Consider the following 17,757-nt stretch of genomic DNA (forward strand, 5'->3'; position numbering starts at 1 on the left):
TGTCTTTGCCATGCCTTTATTAATCTTATTTTGTTTGCTTATTAATATTAAAATATACTTTATTGCTCATCTATTATAAGTTAACTATAAGTTAACTATGCTTTTTGCAACTACCGGATCTAAAGCGAGAACAATGCCTTATTACTTGTTAATTAATGGTTATTAAGGGCCGTATTATAAAGTCTTCTTGTTGGTGTGTTTGTTTAGCAGGAAGGGACGGAGAGAGCTGCTGCTTCACTCTGCTTGTCTTTATTTGTCAAGGCTGTTTATTTATTGTGCTCTTAAAGAGGTGACATGCTATTTGGATTTATTCTAAACTCTGACAAACTATTCTTTAGCTGTAGTTTATTCCAAGTTGCCAAAAATGGCCTTGGACCAGGGTGAGTTAGAGTCCAGGACAGTTATTTATCAAAGAGATTAACTGGTATGTAAAAACTCTGGAATCAGACGCTGCCAAAAACGTACGTAGAGTCTGGCAATGATAATTGGCTGCAGTTCCATGCATATCTTAAGTTTATTTAAAGAACCAGAAGGCTTTACAATCTGTACATGCAACATGCTCCATCCATTAAGCCTCAGATAAGTTCAGATAATAAGAAAGAAAGAAAAGAAAAGAAAAAAAAATCTGCAAGGAAAAGACACAGAGGAGGATTTGTCTTCCAGGATGCAAAGATATAGAATAGATGCCGTACAGAATAAACAATATAAATGGTCTATTAAAATATCGGTACACTTGAGTATTTTGCTATTGTGTTTTGTGATAATATAACAAATTCTCTAATTAACCTTAAAATGCCTAAAAAAACCCCCAACATTTTCTTTTAGTTTGGAGTAAATCTGTGGTTTTGGTCACATTTGAAAGGTAACACTCTAGAGTTAATTCCCAAAGAGTCAGTATAACTGTAAGTGCTGCTGTTATTGAGTGATGGAAGCTGAAACACAGTGAAAAATTTGTTTTTATTGTCAGCCTGAATATTTTTGGTAAATACAGGCCTGCAGATCATTTTAGCTGGGACGTATATAGTATAAACTGTTACCTACTTCCAGTTCAAATTTGATGAAGATATCTAAAAATAAAAATAAAAGACTATTTTACACAGGTTTTTATAATTATCATAATAATAATTCTGATTATATGGAGACTCCAATAGCATCCTCGGTAACCATGGTGACATACCAAATGTCCATAAATTTTCAACCCTGCAACCTACAGTCATCTATTCTGGTCTATTAAAATATCGGTGCACTTGAGTTTTTCGATATTGTGTTTTGTGATACTGTAACAATTCTCAAAAACACTGAATCGATTTAACCCATTTAAGCCGGGAAAGCATTACTGCATTTCTACCATTAAAACCGGGAGCGCTGTTGCGTTATTCTACCATTAAAGCCGGGAAAGCGGATACGTAGTTTTGTAGTATTTGTAGTTTTTTCCACCTATTTTCGGTCTCTTGGCCAATGAAATGCATCAGAATACATGTGGGAGTGTCGCAATTCAAAACGTTGATTTAAAAAAAAAAAAACTTTATTGAAGGTTTGGACAAATAAACTCAACTTCTCATGGAAGCCACAGGTATAAGCTTTTTTATTTCATTCATTTATTTCATTCCTAGGCTGAAAAATCGATTATTTAGTAGGAAGCGTTGACACTTCTGTTGAATTTCCAGAAAAACTTCAGGTTTTAGGGGCTTATTTTAAAATCGCCCAGAGGTTTTTAAAGGCATTTAGGCCGTTTTAGGCCTAAATGGGTTAATAATAACAGATCCCACTGTTCTAATTGCATAATTGCAGTTTTACTTAGATCTTATGCATATGTTTGTGTGTTCTTTATACTATGAAATGAGACTAATTTGCAGTCTATTGCCGTGCTCACAGTACCGCAATACATGGAATTGTATTGAATCATAACCCTTGTGTCACAATATGTGACACAAGGGTTGTGACACGATAGTTTTTTTTCTAGACTCAATATATTGTCGTTTACATGCGTGACTTTTTGTGCTTTTTGTGTTGTGTTTAAAGTAATGCTGCAAATGTTTGACAGGCAGCACAAATTGCCGAAAAAAACAACAACTATATTTCCCAAGCAGCCATTCCAGCTGTTTATATGTTATTTTGATAATAAAATAATATAATACATAATAATCATCTCAGTGCAATGTTCTGTTAACAGCCTGAAAGTGTATTTTAATTGTTTTGGTTGTAGTTTATTTATTTATGTTTTATTTATCTAGGATATTTTAATATTTCCGGATAAGCGGTTAACGATAATGGATGGATGGATGGATTTAAATATTTCTTTTCCACATTTCAATTCAAATGTTTAATATTCTCGAGATTTAAAAATCCATTGCTGTGGAAAAGGATGTACTCAGTATGCTCTAATATCGTAATAAAATGAAAACGCCATCGATACAACGATACTATCGTTAATCGGGATAATTTCTGGGAAAGTATATCGTCCTAAGAAATGTGTCTTGGTGACAGGCCTATCTATCATATCGGCAGATTCTTGCCAGTAAACAGCTATTCTTGCCAATAAACAGCAGCAGAGTCATATTCAAAATCCTCTGCTGCTTTCCAGGAACATGTCATAACACTTCTCCACTTTATGTGTTGAAATGTGTGGCAGATGATGACATTATTTCATCAAAAATAGTTTTTATTGCTGCAACGTGGAAAACTACAAGCTGATCACAGGAGAGCACCAGTTGTTTTTCCTCTGTGATATTGAGCTGCACTCACTGTTTAACTCTCTGGATCTGGTGTGTGCAGTCGGAGTTTTTAAAAATTGATATTTATACAGCAGTCGTCTGGGATAAGAAAGCCGGCCTGTTTCTTTTTTTCCTGTGTTTGCACTCAGATGATAATGAGAGGTTCTGGTTCCTCTCAGTGTCAGCCAGTCAATATCAGTGAGGCTTTTAGCCTATTGAGTTACCTCCAGTATGAAATGAACTGGACATACAGTATATAAACACTGACAGAGTGCTGAATTTACACTGATTACTTCTAATACTACACACTCTTCTGCCTGAACTAGAGTCTTGTGTTATTGTAGGTTATATAAGGTTAATTTGTCAGGATAGTCAGGCTTTTCATCCCTTGACCGCAACGATTATTGCATCTCTTCCAACATGGTCTCACAGAAATCCGTGGAATAGCCACGGAATCGCTCAAATTTCCGTGAAACTGACACGGATTTCGCTACAATGCAAGTTAATGACAGTCATATTTTTCTGGCGAGATCTTCACCCCAAAGTGATTATGTACATTCACTGAGTGAATATTTAGAAAATAAAACATATATTTCTCGCTAGAAATGTGATCAAAATCCATTTTTATGCAGAAACAAAGTCAAAATATTAATTTTTTCACTAAAAATGAGAGAACTGTCCGCCATGTTTTTTGTTCTGACCGCCGGGACCTTGAAAGTCACGTGACTTGGAACAAACCAATAGGAACAAATATCCATGGAATAGCCACGGGATATGACTGTCATTAACTTGCATTGTAGCGAAATCCGTGTCAGTTTCACGGAAATTTGAGCGATTCCGTGGCTATTCCACGGATTTTGAGTTAAGCGAAATCCGTGGCTATTTCACGGATTTCTGTGAGACCAGGTTCATCTCTTCATGTGTTTTTGCCAATCATGATGTACTTTAATATCTCTTGAACATCTCGGAAACTTTGTCCCACACACCTCTACCCTAATAACTCTCTCTCCTCTACTCTGGCCTCCTCAGCCCGTCTCTCCTTCCTAAATAAGGAATTTCCCTGAATTTCCCTTCTGGGATGAATAAAGTAATCTATCTATAAAGAGGAGTGAATTGCAGTCTAATGTGCTCCTGATCGGGCAGTTTTAATTCCTAATACAGGAAAACAAACCTGTCAGGAGTTGACAGTAATAGTTGCCATTTCTTGTACTTTTTTAGCATATAAAAAAGGGACAGCAACCAGGAAAAACTTTCCCCCTAATATATATATAAAGATATGCAGTCATGGAAAAAAATATTAGACCACCCTTTTTCTTCAATGTCTTTTTTTTCTTGATAATAACCAAAATTATTACCAAGAAAATGGAAAATGTCTAGATATCAGCTCTTAAATTAAACTCTTATCAGCTATTTTTGTTGTTATCATTATATTTGTCCAAACAAATGTACCTTTAGTTGGATCAGGCATTAGAAAACAATGGTCTAATATTTTTTTTCCATGCCTGTAGAATGACTGATGGCACCAGTCATCAGTAACAATTTAAAAATTGTTTGTCAGTTAAATATACTGCAGCCCTACTGATGTTGCCTTTCTGATATCTAGACATTTTCCATGGTTTTCTTGATAATGATTTATTATCAAGAAAACCATGGAATATGGCTCTTATGAGCTATTTTTGTTGTTATCATTATATTTGTCCAAACAAATGTACCTTTAGTTTTACCAGGCATTAAAATGAACAAGAAACTGAAGAAAACAAAGGTGGTCTAATAATTTTTTCCATTAGTGTATTTCAAAATGTGCTACATTAGTGGTATTTAAACATTACTCAGAAATGTTGCAGTTATAGTCAGAACCGGAAACACACAACGCTGCACATGCATTGATTTGTTTACTCGCATGTGCACAGACATCTGTTTGAGAGTCAATGGTGAGGCTAATTAAGTTGACCGTGGGGTAAAAAGTGTGATTAACCCATCAACATCACAAGCTAATGTGCAAAATGATTCAACTGACAAAGCACCAGATTAACCTGAATGAAAAACAAGAAGAAACTTAAATTATAAGTAATTCAATTTAAAAGGTGGAAATAACACATAATATAGATCCTTTACACACAGCATGAAACATTCATGTCTTAATGTATTTAATTTCTTCTAATGTTAATGATTATGGCTTACATTTAATGAAGACCTAACATTCAGTGTCTCAAAAAAAATGTAATATTACAAAAGACCAATTTTAAAAGTATGTTTAATATGGAAATGTTGGCCTCTGAGAAGTATGTCCATCTATATGACTCAATACTTTGTTGGGGCTATTTGACTTGAACTACTGGAAATAGACTTTTCCATCATATTCTAATGTATTGAGATGCACCTGTATTTCTTCAAAAGCCAAAAGTTGAAGCCTGTTTATCAGCTCGGCAGCCACTTACTGTTGAGCTCTGCCTTTGTGTATAAGGTACCTCAAATAACTAAAGAGACCTGCAGGTGAAAGTTAAAAAGGTCAATTTGTTGCCTGAAATTATCTATGATTGAAGGGATTGTGAATTTTTTTCACTATGTGTTGTTCTGTGAAAACACAAACATTTTTCTAACTACATAACACCATATGGACATTAGAGTTTCTCAACTGCAATACAGGATTTTCCACTAGTTAGTATTACCACATATGCTTTTATAGGACATCATAGGTGGGCAAAGGAAGGGCGGGTGGGATGATGAACGCACTGACTAATCTTCTGTGGTTTAATACAGAGGGGAAAAGGACAGGCGGTCAGATAAACAGAGCAACTGCGAGTGTTCCAGCCCAGATCTGCCTGTTAGTGTCTGCCAAAGCCTACGTTGTTCCAGCACGTGGCCTGTGACTGCACAGAGAGAGGGTCTGTCAGTGTGTGTGTGTATGAGTGAGCAGCCACAGTTGCGGTGCTTTTTGTTGCCTGATGAGACGGGAGTAGGTGGAAGGGAGAAGAATGCCGCGGCGGTCCCCTAGGTGCAGAGCTGGGCACTTTGACTTCAGCGAGGAAGTGATCAGTGGAGCACACCTCTCGGCTCCCAGGTGACTCTTTTCTCTTTTTTATTGAGTTAAATTGTTAATCTAGACTGTCTTCTTGAATATTTTCAGCCTTTATGTCTCTTTATGTGTTTTATTTTTTAGAATGGTTGCATCATTGGTCGATTGCAATATAAATTTTGAAGTTTTTGAAGATTTTTTCCCCAAAACATGACAAAAGAAGTGAGATGCTTTGGGGTTTTTTAAGATTCATTTAACCAGCCTGTTGCTGTTCAAGCTTCATCATATCAGGATCAGGATTTACAGATATGATGATGTGCTTTCCTGCTTGTTTTGGATTAAGAGCCCCGATCGCTTGTAGGTAAAGCATGTTGTTGATGTTGTATGAAGTTGGGATTTAGATGACGCATAGCAACAACACAGATGACGTATCTCGCTCGGACTGTGCGTAATCACACTTTGCACATTTCACATTAATCTGAGCTTTACTGGCGTGGAGAGGTGTGGGACTGAGAGCGTCTCAGTGGGATGTGTGCCTGGTTAATCCGGCATGCTGCAGAAGTGACAGACGGGGCGGGGGGTAAATGTGGGGCAAATGTTGACGGGACCTTTGGGGCAGTTGGTCCATTATAAGATAGATCTTTTTATCTGGTTAAGTGTTTTTAGAAGCTATATAGTGTGATTTTTTTTTTCTTCTTGCCGACTATTTTGACTGAACCGTAAACTGTTTGTGTCGTATATTATCCAAGCTGATCTCGGCACTCTCTCGGTGACAGTGATTCATGATTTGTGGCATCTGCTGTTCCTGCAGGGCATTGATACTTTGACCTTTTTACTCTAAACTCCAGTCCATCTGACCTGATCATCTGGTTACACAATAGCTTGTCCTCTCCTCCTGCATACACCCGATGACACGAGGAGAAACTGATTACATCCGTCTGTGCATCTGTGCTGCTGGGCAGATGGGCTGCACTGTAAATGTTTGCATTATATTTATATAAAACATTTTGTATTAAATCTGCTGCTTATTGGTTTGCTTTTGCTCCGAACATTTCCTCCTGTCATAATAAGCTCACTGTTTGGACTTCATGCACTATCCGTTCTTCTTCTTTGTTTATATAACTAGTGCAGTGCCCGTAGGAAAGTATGTATTCATATAGTATGAGATTGTATTATGTATTTAATGCTAATGCCTCTTGCTAGTGTAACCTTAAATAACACAGAAACGCTATCTTTCAGTCCGTATTATGCTCAGCTGTCAGTTAATAAAGTTTTGTTTTTATTGTTTTCAATGGATCAAACTGATGCAGAAGAAAGGGCTTAAATCTCCACTTAGCATGCTAATCGTGAGATAGCACATTACGCAGCATGCTGCACTAAAAGTACATTAACATGAACCATATTAGCTGATATACTATATTGCATGTAAGTATCTCATATCAAATGATTATAATGCAACATAAGAAGTGAATAATGCTAAATAGACTTACAGATGAGATGAGTCAGGGTGGAAATCCAGAATGAATTGTGTTACTAACCAGGTGTAGGCCTATCACACAATGGGGCGGAGCTCCCCTAAAAGGCGTCCGATCGGAAACAGTGCAATGACGCAACACGTCCTACGTAAATAATGATATTTTGAAAAATGAATAAAAAAATCTTAAAATCGAGGATGCACACCTTCGATACGAAATCTGAGGTCAGTCTGACTGAGATATGCCCTAGACACACACACACACACACATACACACACACACACACACACACACACACACACACACACACACACACAGACACTTCTTGCTTTTATAGATAGATATAAAACATGCACACTTTGTATTAAATCTGCTGCTTACTGGTTTGCTTTTGCTCCTCTTGTCATAATAAGCTCACTGTTTGGACTTCATACACTATCCGTTCTTCTTCTTTGTTCTCTATAATTGCATATTTTCCGGGGGCTGCTCAATTATGTCAAGAATAATAAATGAGATCACGATTATTCAACATGTTTACTCATTGACTTTGGAAACATCATGCATTCATTTAACATTAAAATAGAAACTTGGCTTTTTAACAGTGGGGTTTTCTTGAAATGTAAATACACGGTCGCCCATAGAGTTGATATCATTTTGTTTTCAGACACACTCTTCTGTTAATTGTGGTTTCATTTTCATTGTGATATGTTTGGAAGAGATTAATTAATTTAGTTTTGAGAAGATATACACTTTATCTGTCAAGAATAAATCACATTGTCACGATCACTTTAGGGAAAGAGGTAAAAAAAATTATATTTTATTCCAACTTTATGAGCGACCGTAATATAATTCAATTGAAAAACAAATAAATTAAAAAATATAACAAATAAAGTAGATAACATATACATACATATTTAAATGAATAATATACAAATAATTTATGAAACACATAAGATAATCTATGTTGTAACATGGTGCACCTCCACAACCTACTGAAAACTACTAAACAAATATTCACTTGATAAAAATAATACATTAAAATAAAATGGATGAAATTAGATTAGATCAAATATGCACTGCCACACAACTACTTATCATCAATATAATATTTTGGTAAACTATATTTAACATATTCCAGTTACTAACTCACTTACACTGTAATGTATTTATAAAACAAGACATCATTGTGAGATGGAATACAGCACAATAATCTTTCCATCTCGATTATCTTGTTTTCGAAATTTTTGGAAGCCAAAATCGTAGAAAAAATAATATTTAATGTATAGCTGAGCCCTTTATTTATTTATTTTATTTATTATTTAATGCCCTTTTTTTCTTATTGGACTGTATATTTCCAAATCCAGGGCCAAACATTGAACCATTTCATAGTATGTTGCATTAGACTTTTCATGTTTTAAAAAAAATGTATATATAAATTGATACAGCAGAGTATTGAAATATTTTGCGTGAGGCCGTAGAGGTTTTTTTTTTTACCTCTGACATCATGCTCTCTCAATGAAAACAGGCTCTCTGGGTTCCCACAAATTGACTCTCATTGTGGAGAAACAAACAGACTCAAGTGAGATGAATAGACTTTATTTGGCAAAACAATTCTTGATTGAATTTAATTTTGTGGGCACAAAATGCAGTTAAACAGTTAAATTGCAACATATTGTATCACATTACTCACCATATCGCAAAATGCTTAAAATCTCAAAAATATCGTATCGTGACTCAAATATCTGGATAAAATCGTATCTTGGGGCCTCTGGGGATTCACACCTCTAGTATATAAAGACACTACATCATGGATGGGCAACTTAAATGCTGAAGGGGGCCACAATTTTTCATTCTCCTCACTGTCCATTTTTAAAACTCATCTTAAAACCTATTTTTATTCCTTGTCTTTTAACCAGGTATGAGACTCTGCTCTTGTTTTTAGTGTTTTATGGTTTGCTTTTATTTATTGTTTTTTAAATTGTTTTTTAAAAAGCAATGAATCTATTTATTTTAGTGTTTATTCCTGTTTTATTTTTTTTATTGTCTCTTGTTCTGTTTGTTTATGTACAGCACTTTGTTGCGGCTGTGGTTGTTTTAAAGTGCTTTACAAATAAAGTTGAGTTGAGTAAAGTTGAGATGGACACTACCACAGGGCCACATAAAGGACCGTGCACTTCACCAGATATGATGAAACTGCAATTTTAAATATGTTTATAGTGCAGTAACTTAACATATTTCATGCTCAAATGCATGTATAACAGTATAAATAGGAATACAAAAGGTTTGAAGCAAATAAAAAATAACCACTTACTGTGATTTATTTTTTTTATCAGTGCAAGAACAGCAGACCAACATTAATTGCAAGAAGTAATTTTGTGCATTTTTACACAGCACTTTTAAGATTTCATGCTCAAATGCATGTAGTTGTACTGAGGGCCACTTAAAGTGAGGGTTCGGTCCGTATGTGGCCCCCGGCCCTCCAGTTGCCCATCCCTGCACTACATCATAAAAATGGTTACACTGGAAAGTGTATCTGTCACTGTAAAACTAAACTCGACTGAATAAAAGAACAAGTAGAAGAGGCCTGACACACTATAAGGAGCTAATCTGTCTCTTTGCCTGCTTGTTGCTGCTCAGTGAGGATGAATGAGCGGATCTGTCGTCCACAGTATTCCAGTGAGAGAAACAGAAGAGCAGAGCAGCAGTTTACAATAAAAGAGCTCCTCCTCTCACTGAGCAGCAAAGCATACTTATTTAATGAGCACAATAGTTTGGTTTTTAGGCCATGGATGGATGGGTGAGTAATCATTTTAGGGTTTATGCAACCATCTCTCTTTCCTGGATGGGATTTGTGAACATGTTGCGCAAGAGAAGTACTTAGTGGCAGCTTATTGAAAGTGCTCCGTGTTTGATGATGACTGTTTGATAGTCAATGTAAATGATTAGATTAGGGAGGCAACGATGGCTGATGCCAGTGATTAAAATAGTCATTTGACCAATTGCTGATGTTGATCTTTTTTTTTTGTTTTTGGTAATTGTTTTTCCTCCTTGTGTGCCAGGCAAACAAAATAAATAAAGGAATTGTTTTAACTCTCTACGGTACACATTATGATGCCAGTTAGGAAAAATAAAGTTTTGGAGTGTTTTTTTTTTGTCATAATATAGACTAAATAAAGAAAAAGAAATTTTGTTTATACAGTCATGGAAAAAATTATTAGACCACCCTTGTTTTTTCCAATTTCTTGTTCATTTTAATCCCTGGTTCAACTAAAGGTACATTTGTTTGAACAAATATAATGATAACAACAGAAATAGCTCCATAGGAAATATTATATATATATTATATTATATTATATATATATATATATATATATATAATGAATTTGGTTATTATCAAGAAAACTATGGAAAATGACTAGATATCAGCTCTTGAATTAAACTCTTATGAGCTGTTTTTGATGTTCTCATCATACCTTTAGTTGTACCAGACATTAAAATGAACAAGAAAATGAAGAAAACATTGTATCATAATAGTGCACAAGTGAAAAATGTATTTAATAAACATGTAAAAGATTCAGTAGCTTCAACAGGGTACAATCAATAATATTTTCCATTAAAAAAACATCATAAAAGGAACTTTTTAACCGTTTTCTTGTCTCAATGTTGTCGTGTTTGGATGAGCAAAAAAAAAGAACAAATTTATGGCCTTTGTAATTAAATCAAGACTAAAGATTTTAAATTAATAATTTTCTGTTTGCCACTGCCTTTACTGCACTGTAACTTTTTTCCTTTAATAGTTGATATTTAAAAAAAAAAAGTTTTATCGGCTCGCTTTCAATTTAAAAATGTTATATTCGAATGTACTTTTATCATTTTATATATGTCTCTTTTAACTGCTTTTAATGTTTTGTGTAAAGCACTTTGAATTACCCTGTTGTTGAAAGGAGCTATACAAATAAACTTGCCTTGCCTTAAAATATTAATTTGGAAAAATGACGACTTCAAAAGCATTTTAGCTGCTTTACAACTTACTCAATGAGAAAAAATGTTTCAGTACCTGCAGAATCCAAATGTAAATGTAAAATCCATAAAAAACATAAATAATAATAATAATAACAATAATATCTTTCACCTCTTGTGTTTTTCATACAGAATACAATGTTCTTGTCGCTGATCTTTCTCCAAGCCAGTGTAATACTCCCACATGGTCAACATTTTATTATTTGTAAACCTCCCACACTGTTGTCCTCTTATGTCATGCCGGACTTGTGTCCAGTGGCTTCTTCTCCAAATCATATACGAATACGAATACGAATACAAATTACCTGAGGGCTGCTGGAGACAGTATCAAATTGACCAAAAAAAGACACAAAATTACTTAAAAAAGACACAAAACTACAGAAAAAAACTAAATTACTTAAAAAATACACAAAATGACCAAAAAAAGACACGAAATCACCAAAAAAGACACAAAATGGCTAAAAAAAACACTAAATTGTTTTTAAAAAGTCACGAAATGACAGAAAAAACTTAATTACTTAAAAGAGAAACAAAATGACCAAAAAAAGACACAGATTTACCAAAAAAGACACAAAATAATTTTTTTTAAAAGACACACAATTATTAAAAAAAGACACAAAATTACCAAAAATAGACACAAAATTACCAAAAAAAGACACAACACAAAATTACCCCAAAAAAAGTAATTAAAGGGACCTTCCACACACAACACAACAAGTGCCATTCATATAAAACTCACATTATCATCAAGGTGGGGGCTACAAAATATCGTCACGATATCAGGGGTCTCAAACTCAAATTACCTTGGGGGCCGCTGGAGGCAGTATCAAAATGACCAAAAAAAGACACAAAATTACTAATAAAAAAAAAAAAAAAAGACAGAAAAACAACTAAATTACTTTTTAAAAAAGACACAAAATTACAAAAAAAAAAGACACAAAATTACCAAAAAAGATACAAAATTATTTAAAGGGACCTTCCACACACAACACGGTAAAGTGCCATTCATATAAAACTCACATTAAACTTTCATATCAAGGTGAGGGCCACAAAATATCATCACGAGGGCCGCGAGTTTGAGACCCATGATCTAAATACAAAAAGAATAATTTTCAGTCCCCCTATTATCTCCCTACTGACTGTTATTTGTCTCTCTGCTCTTAGCTTTGAAGGAGAAAATGGAGCGTCTTTGTGCTGCAGCCCTTCAGACCTGCAGGCCTCGCCGGGTTCAGGTCTGGTTCTACATCCCAACCTGGCGAGCCACGGCCAGCGCCGGGAGTCCTTCCTCTACCGCTCCGACAGCGACTACGAACTATCGCCAAAGTCCTTATCCCGAAACTCTTCCATTGTTGGAGAACTGTGAGTTGAACTTATCATGGAAAGTGACTGCTGTAACATTAAAATTCACTATGTTCAACCGCCTTCAATATCTCTTATTCACATCCCCTTTCAGGCATGGAGAAGACTTGATTGTGACTCCTTTTGCTCAGGTAAGAGCAAATAAATCTGCTCTGAGAGAACATGAAAGTCAGCTTAATGATGTTTTGCTCGGTGGGAATTTTTTGGCAAACACATTTTTCCCCAAGATCACCTCACTGATCCAGAAAGTAACTCACTCACTCAGCCATGATTTACCCCTCTGCCCCCTGGTGGCCTTCAGTTGGCATGGCAACGTCATTTTAGACTCATCATCCCCAACTTCAACTGTGATTTAACTGGTGCTGTCTCGTTCCTTCTCTCGAATGGTTGTAATTTGCTCCAAACAATCATAAAACCAATCCAATTCACTTTATTTGTATAGCACATTTAAACAACAAAAACGTCTCCAAAGTGCTGAACATAAAATCAACAACAAAACAAGCATTTCCATATAACAATCAGCAATAAATAATAAGTGTATAAATCTAAAATGATGCTCTAAATAAAACAATAAAATCAAACAGATAAACATAGTAAAAATAAATAAAAGATGTAGTTAAAAGTAGTAAAATAAATCAAAGACACAGAGGACCACAAAACTCAAGCAAAGTTAAAAAGCCAAGGGATAAAAATGGGTCTTAAGACCACGTGTTGATTAAAATATATATATGATGTACTCTTATAGATTGCAGCCTAATGAACACAACAACTATAGTTTCCTACCTTGTCATATCTAAAAGAAAATTCAGGTTTATGACATGCTGATTTTAACCCAAAGCACTAGTTTAGGACCTCAAAGTTCTTTGCACTCGACACAAATGTCAGAAGAAAAAAAAAGTCTGGAATCCAAAGTTCTTCTTTTGTCTTTTTACTTATGGACTTAAAATAATACAGTATAAAAACTTAAGGTCTTTACTTTTTCATGGGGTTCTATTTCCTTTTATACTAAATCTAATAACCAATCAAATTACATTATTACTGTTATTTCTACATTACATTTGCAACACAGAATTTCTCAGGTCTAAGAAATATAATCAAACTTAAATGATCACAGTGTAAAATTATAAAGAATTACAAATGTATTTTTCATTGAAATTGCTTCAACAGCACTTATCAGTAATAACTAAAGCTAGGACATTATCTGTTCTGACTTGGGTGTAATTTTAGGGTTCATTTCAATGCTGATGTTCTTCATACTTCAACCCAACCTTTGCCACTTCTGGCTTCTTTTCTTTTTAGGTTCTGGCGAGCCTTCGGACTGTCAGAAACAATTTCACCACCTTGACTAATGTACAATGTGCATCCAATAAGTAAGTGATCTCATCATTTTTAAAGCTCATATTTTGTGAAAGTGACTTCAGACATGTTCAGGTTGCTTTTTTGTTATTTTTGTGTTGATAGAAATCCTTTAGCAAGCATCCAGAACATGGTTTTATGGCAGGAAATCTGCATGTGGATTTTAGCTTTCAGTGATATGTTTAGATTTTAATTTATATAGTATTGTTTAGATCATGGGTCTCAAACTCGCGGCCCGCGGGCCAATTGCGGCCCTCGTGACGATATTTTGTGGCCCCCACTTTGATATGAAAGTTTAATGTGAGTTTTATATGAATGGCACTTTATCGTGTTGTGTGTGGAAGGTCCCTTTAATTACTTTTTTTTGTGTTAATTTTGTGTCTTTTTTTTAAAGAATTGTGTGTCTTTTTTAATAATTTTGTGTCGTTTTTTAAATAATTTTGTGTCTTTTTTGGTAATTTTGTGTCTTTCAAATAATGGTGTGTCTCTTTTAGTAATTTTGTGTCTTTTTTTCGTCGTTTTGGGTAATTTTGTGTCTTTTTTAAATAATTTTGTCTTTTTGGGGTAATTTTGTGTCTTTTTTGGGGTAATATTGTGTCTTTTTTAAATAGTTTTGTGTCTTTTTTTGGTATTTCTGTATCTTTTTGGTAATTCCTTGGTTCCTTTGGTAATTTGGTTCTGTGTATTTATTGGTAATTTTGTGTCTTTTTTGTCATTTGTGTGACTTTTTTTGGTCATTTTGGGGGTTTTGTGTCTTTTTTAAGTAATTTTTGTGTTTTTTTTTGGTCATTTGATACTTCCCCCATGTAATTTGAGTTTGAGACCCCTGATTTAGATGCTACAATTCAAGATGCCAACATGCCTCACTTGGGGGCGCCAATGCATCAAAAAACATTTCTCATGCTATTGCCTTAAGAAGGAAGCACTCACATTAACCAAGTCTAGATTCAGACATCCAGAGTGTGGTTTTAATGTGAAAGTGCAGCATCATAAAACAACATTTAATTAAATCTCTTGGGTTGAAGAGGGGGTTACTCGTCTCATTTGAGTGCAAGGCTCCCTGTTATCAGTGCAGCAGGTCAGAGGCTGCAGTTGCATCAGGTTAGCCAGAGGTGGACTCAGAGTCAATACGACCTCAGAGAGAGGGGTCAGTGCGAGCCAAAACTAAATGAGGTCTGACAGTGTCACGTGGTAGACAATCTGACCTGCGTCCAGTTCACAGAACTGAGGTAGCATCTGTTTTGTGTTTGTGCCTAGGCAACAATGACTGCTGCTTACACAAAAATCACATTGTGAAAAAAAAATAATGCAACCATTTGTTACACATCAGGGCTCCTGATTTTAACTGTTACTGGCTTGTTTGTCTCTGGTTGCAGAAGGTCTCCAGCTGCCAATCAGCCTTCTCTCACCAAAGTCTGCCTGTCAGGTGAGTGCTATCATAAGCCTGCAATGAGCAATGCAAATCTGTGTTTTTATTTTGCATTAATTCTGAGGAGTTAAAAGTCCAGTTGGAAAACTTGTGAAGGTTTATGCGTAAAAGCTAGAGATAGTAGAGTCTCAGTTGTCAATAACATCTATGATTTAAAGGCACAGTGTGTCGGATTTGTTCGTTGGAACAAGCCTGGTCCTTGGCGTTGTCAGAACAGAGTAAAAACACATTTAAACATTCATCCATTATTCCCACTCAAGTTGTGGGGGGCTGGAGTTGATCCCAGCTGACATTGGGCGAGAGGGACACTGAAAAAAATTGGAGCGACATTTACTTAAAAAAAGCTAGGCAAGTTTTTTCACACAAAGTGTTTGTAATCTTTAGTCAGGCTGTTTCTAAGTAATATTTATTTAATAGAACCACTTATTTTTTAATGAAAATACACAAATAAATTGCAGATTCACTGACATTTTACTTGGAAATATCAACTAATTAAGCCAATTAACTGGTTAAGTGAATATTACTTGGAACGAATGATTCAATTTACATACAAAACTGAGGACACATAATAACAAACAATCACTAAGTAATGCACTACATGAAAAACTGCTATTTTAAAGTAAAAGCACTGAATCCGTATTTCTTTGTAGAATTTATATAGATGATTGAAGGCCAAAAAATCTTTTTTTTTTCAGTGCAGGTCGCCAGACTATCACAGGGCAGACACAGAGACAGACTATAACGCTCTCATTCACTCCTACAGAACAATTTAGAGTCACCAGTTAAACCTAAGTGCATGTTTTTGGACTGTGGGAGGAAGCTGCAGTACCCAGAGTGCAGCCCCACTTTAACATCATAGCACATATTATTGTTAGTTTCACCATCGCTAACAATGCGTCAACCAGTGCATGTTACAAGCTAACAAGCTAAAAGATGCTAACTTCACTTTTCTGATGTGTCTGCTAGAAGCACAATAGACTCCTCAACTGTGTTTGGAGGCTCAAAGGTGTGGCTGAATCACTCCAATGTTTCCTCTAACAGAGGAAAAAAAGACAAACAATTGTGCCAAACAATCTCTGCAGTTTGCAAATTGCAAGCTGGCTTTCAATGCTTGCACTGCTCTTTCACTGGTCAACCTAGTGCAAGAAGGGAGGGAAAAGGGTAGATGCACTTTCAGCCCTTTTCTGTTTTTTGTTTTGTTTTTTGTTTTTTACATTTTGTGTATGACAACCAGGGCATACTTAGTACATTTACTCAAGTACTGTACTTAAGTACAATTGTGAGGTACTTGTACTTTTCTTAAGTATTTCCATTTTATGTAACTTTATACTTCTACCCCACTACATTTTAAGGCAAATATTGTACTTTTTACTCCACTACATTTAGCTGACAACTTTAGTTACTTTTCAGGTCAAGATTTAACATGAAAAACATGATCAATTTAAAGTGATTTGACTTTTTTTTTTAAATTAAACCTCATAACAGTATATTAAGGGGTTAAAATGAGGCCTATCTTGAGAAAATTAAAACGCTGCTTACATAAATGCATCAATGATAATAATCCAATGATATATAAAACAATCTGAGTGGGTTCATTCTGCATAACGAGTATATTTTTACTTTTGATACTTTAAGTACATTTTGATGCTGATACTTTACTTCAATAAGTTTTGAATGCATGATTTTTACTTGTAGTGGAGTGATTTCACAGTGTGGTATTAGTACTTTTACTTAAGTAAAAGATCTGAATACTTTTTCCACCACTGATGACGAGCATGTTAAACAAAACAATACTCATAGCAGAGCATGTTTGTCTGTTGGGGAACTTTAAATTTGTGCTCATGGAAATTAGGTAGAACTTTTATTGCTCATGCACATTTCCAGGTCATCACAGTAATAGATACCAGCATAAAGTGCCTCCAGCATTTTCAAACAGAAGCTGTAAACTTATGAGTTGTTGATACAGGAAACCCAGGAAGACTTGATAACAATACAAAAAAAATTCCCATGCACTGACGCTGTGAGCAGGCAGAAGGAAATAAAGAGGGCGAGAGCCACATAAGGAGATTTAACCGCTGAGATGCGAATCAGGTAGATGAGAAGAAGGGAGAGGACGGGTGAAAGAAAAGAGAGGTGGAGATATTGGTTCCTGTCACACTGGTTCTTCAAGCCTGATTGACGTCAGCAGGGCCTGCACACGGCTGCTCTCCACTTCCTATCAGCACAGATGGGCTGCTGGGAGCGTCCCGCAGCAGGAAAAAATACAAGACAACTGCGAGTCTCTTATTTATTGTGCTTCCTCCTCCACACTTCTCACAAACCTTGACCCTCTCAGAGAAATCTCTGACGAGTGAAACCGTCGGAATGAGAAAAACAAGCATGATTAAC

The 17,757-nt window shown here is 35.4% G+C and overlaps 1 protein-coding gene across 1 annotated transcript in view; it reads left to right on the top strand.

Moving 5' to 3' along the window:
• The window catches only part of LOC131980219 (cAMP-specific 3',5'-cyclic phosphodiesterase 4B-like), a 65,346-nt gene that overhangs the window by 10,830 nt on the left and 36,759 nt on the right, over positions 1-17,757 (top strand). Inside the window, exons 3-6 of the mRNA XM_059344433.1 lie at positions 12,390-12,584; positions 12,679-12,715; positions 13,884-13,954; positions 15,317-15,366. Coding sequence (XP_059200416.1) covers positions 12,390-12,584; positions 12,679-12,715; positions 13,884-13,954; positions 15,317-15,366 — 353 coding nt within the window. The remainder of the gene's footprint in view (positions 1-12,389; positions 12,585-12,678; positions 12,716-13,883; positions 13,955-15,316; positions 15,367-17,757) is intronic.

The sequence above is a fragment of the Centropristis striata genome, chromosome 11, assembly GCF_030273125.1.
Source record: "Centropristis striata isolate RG_2023a ecotype Rhode Island chromosome 11, C.striata_1.0, whole genome shotgun sequence".
Taxonomy (NCBI): domain Eukaryota; kingdom Metazoa; phylum Chordata; class Actinopteri; order Perciformes; family Serranidae; genus Centropristis; species Centropristis striata.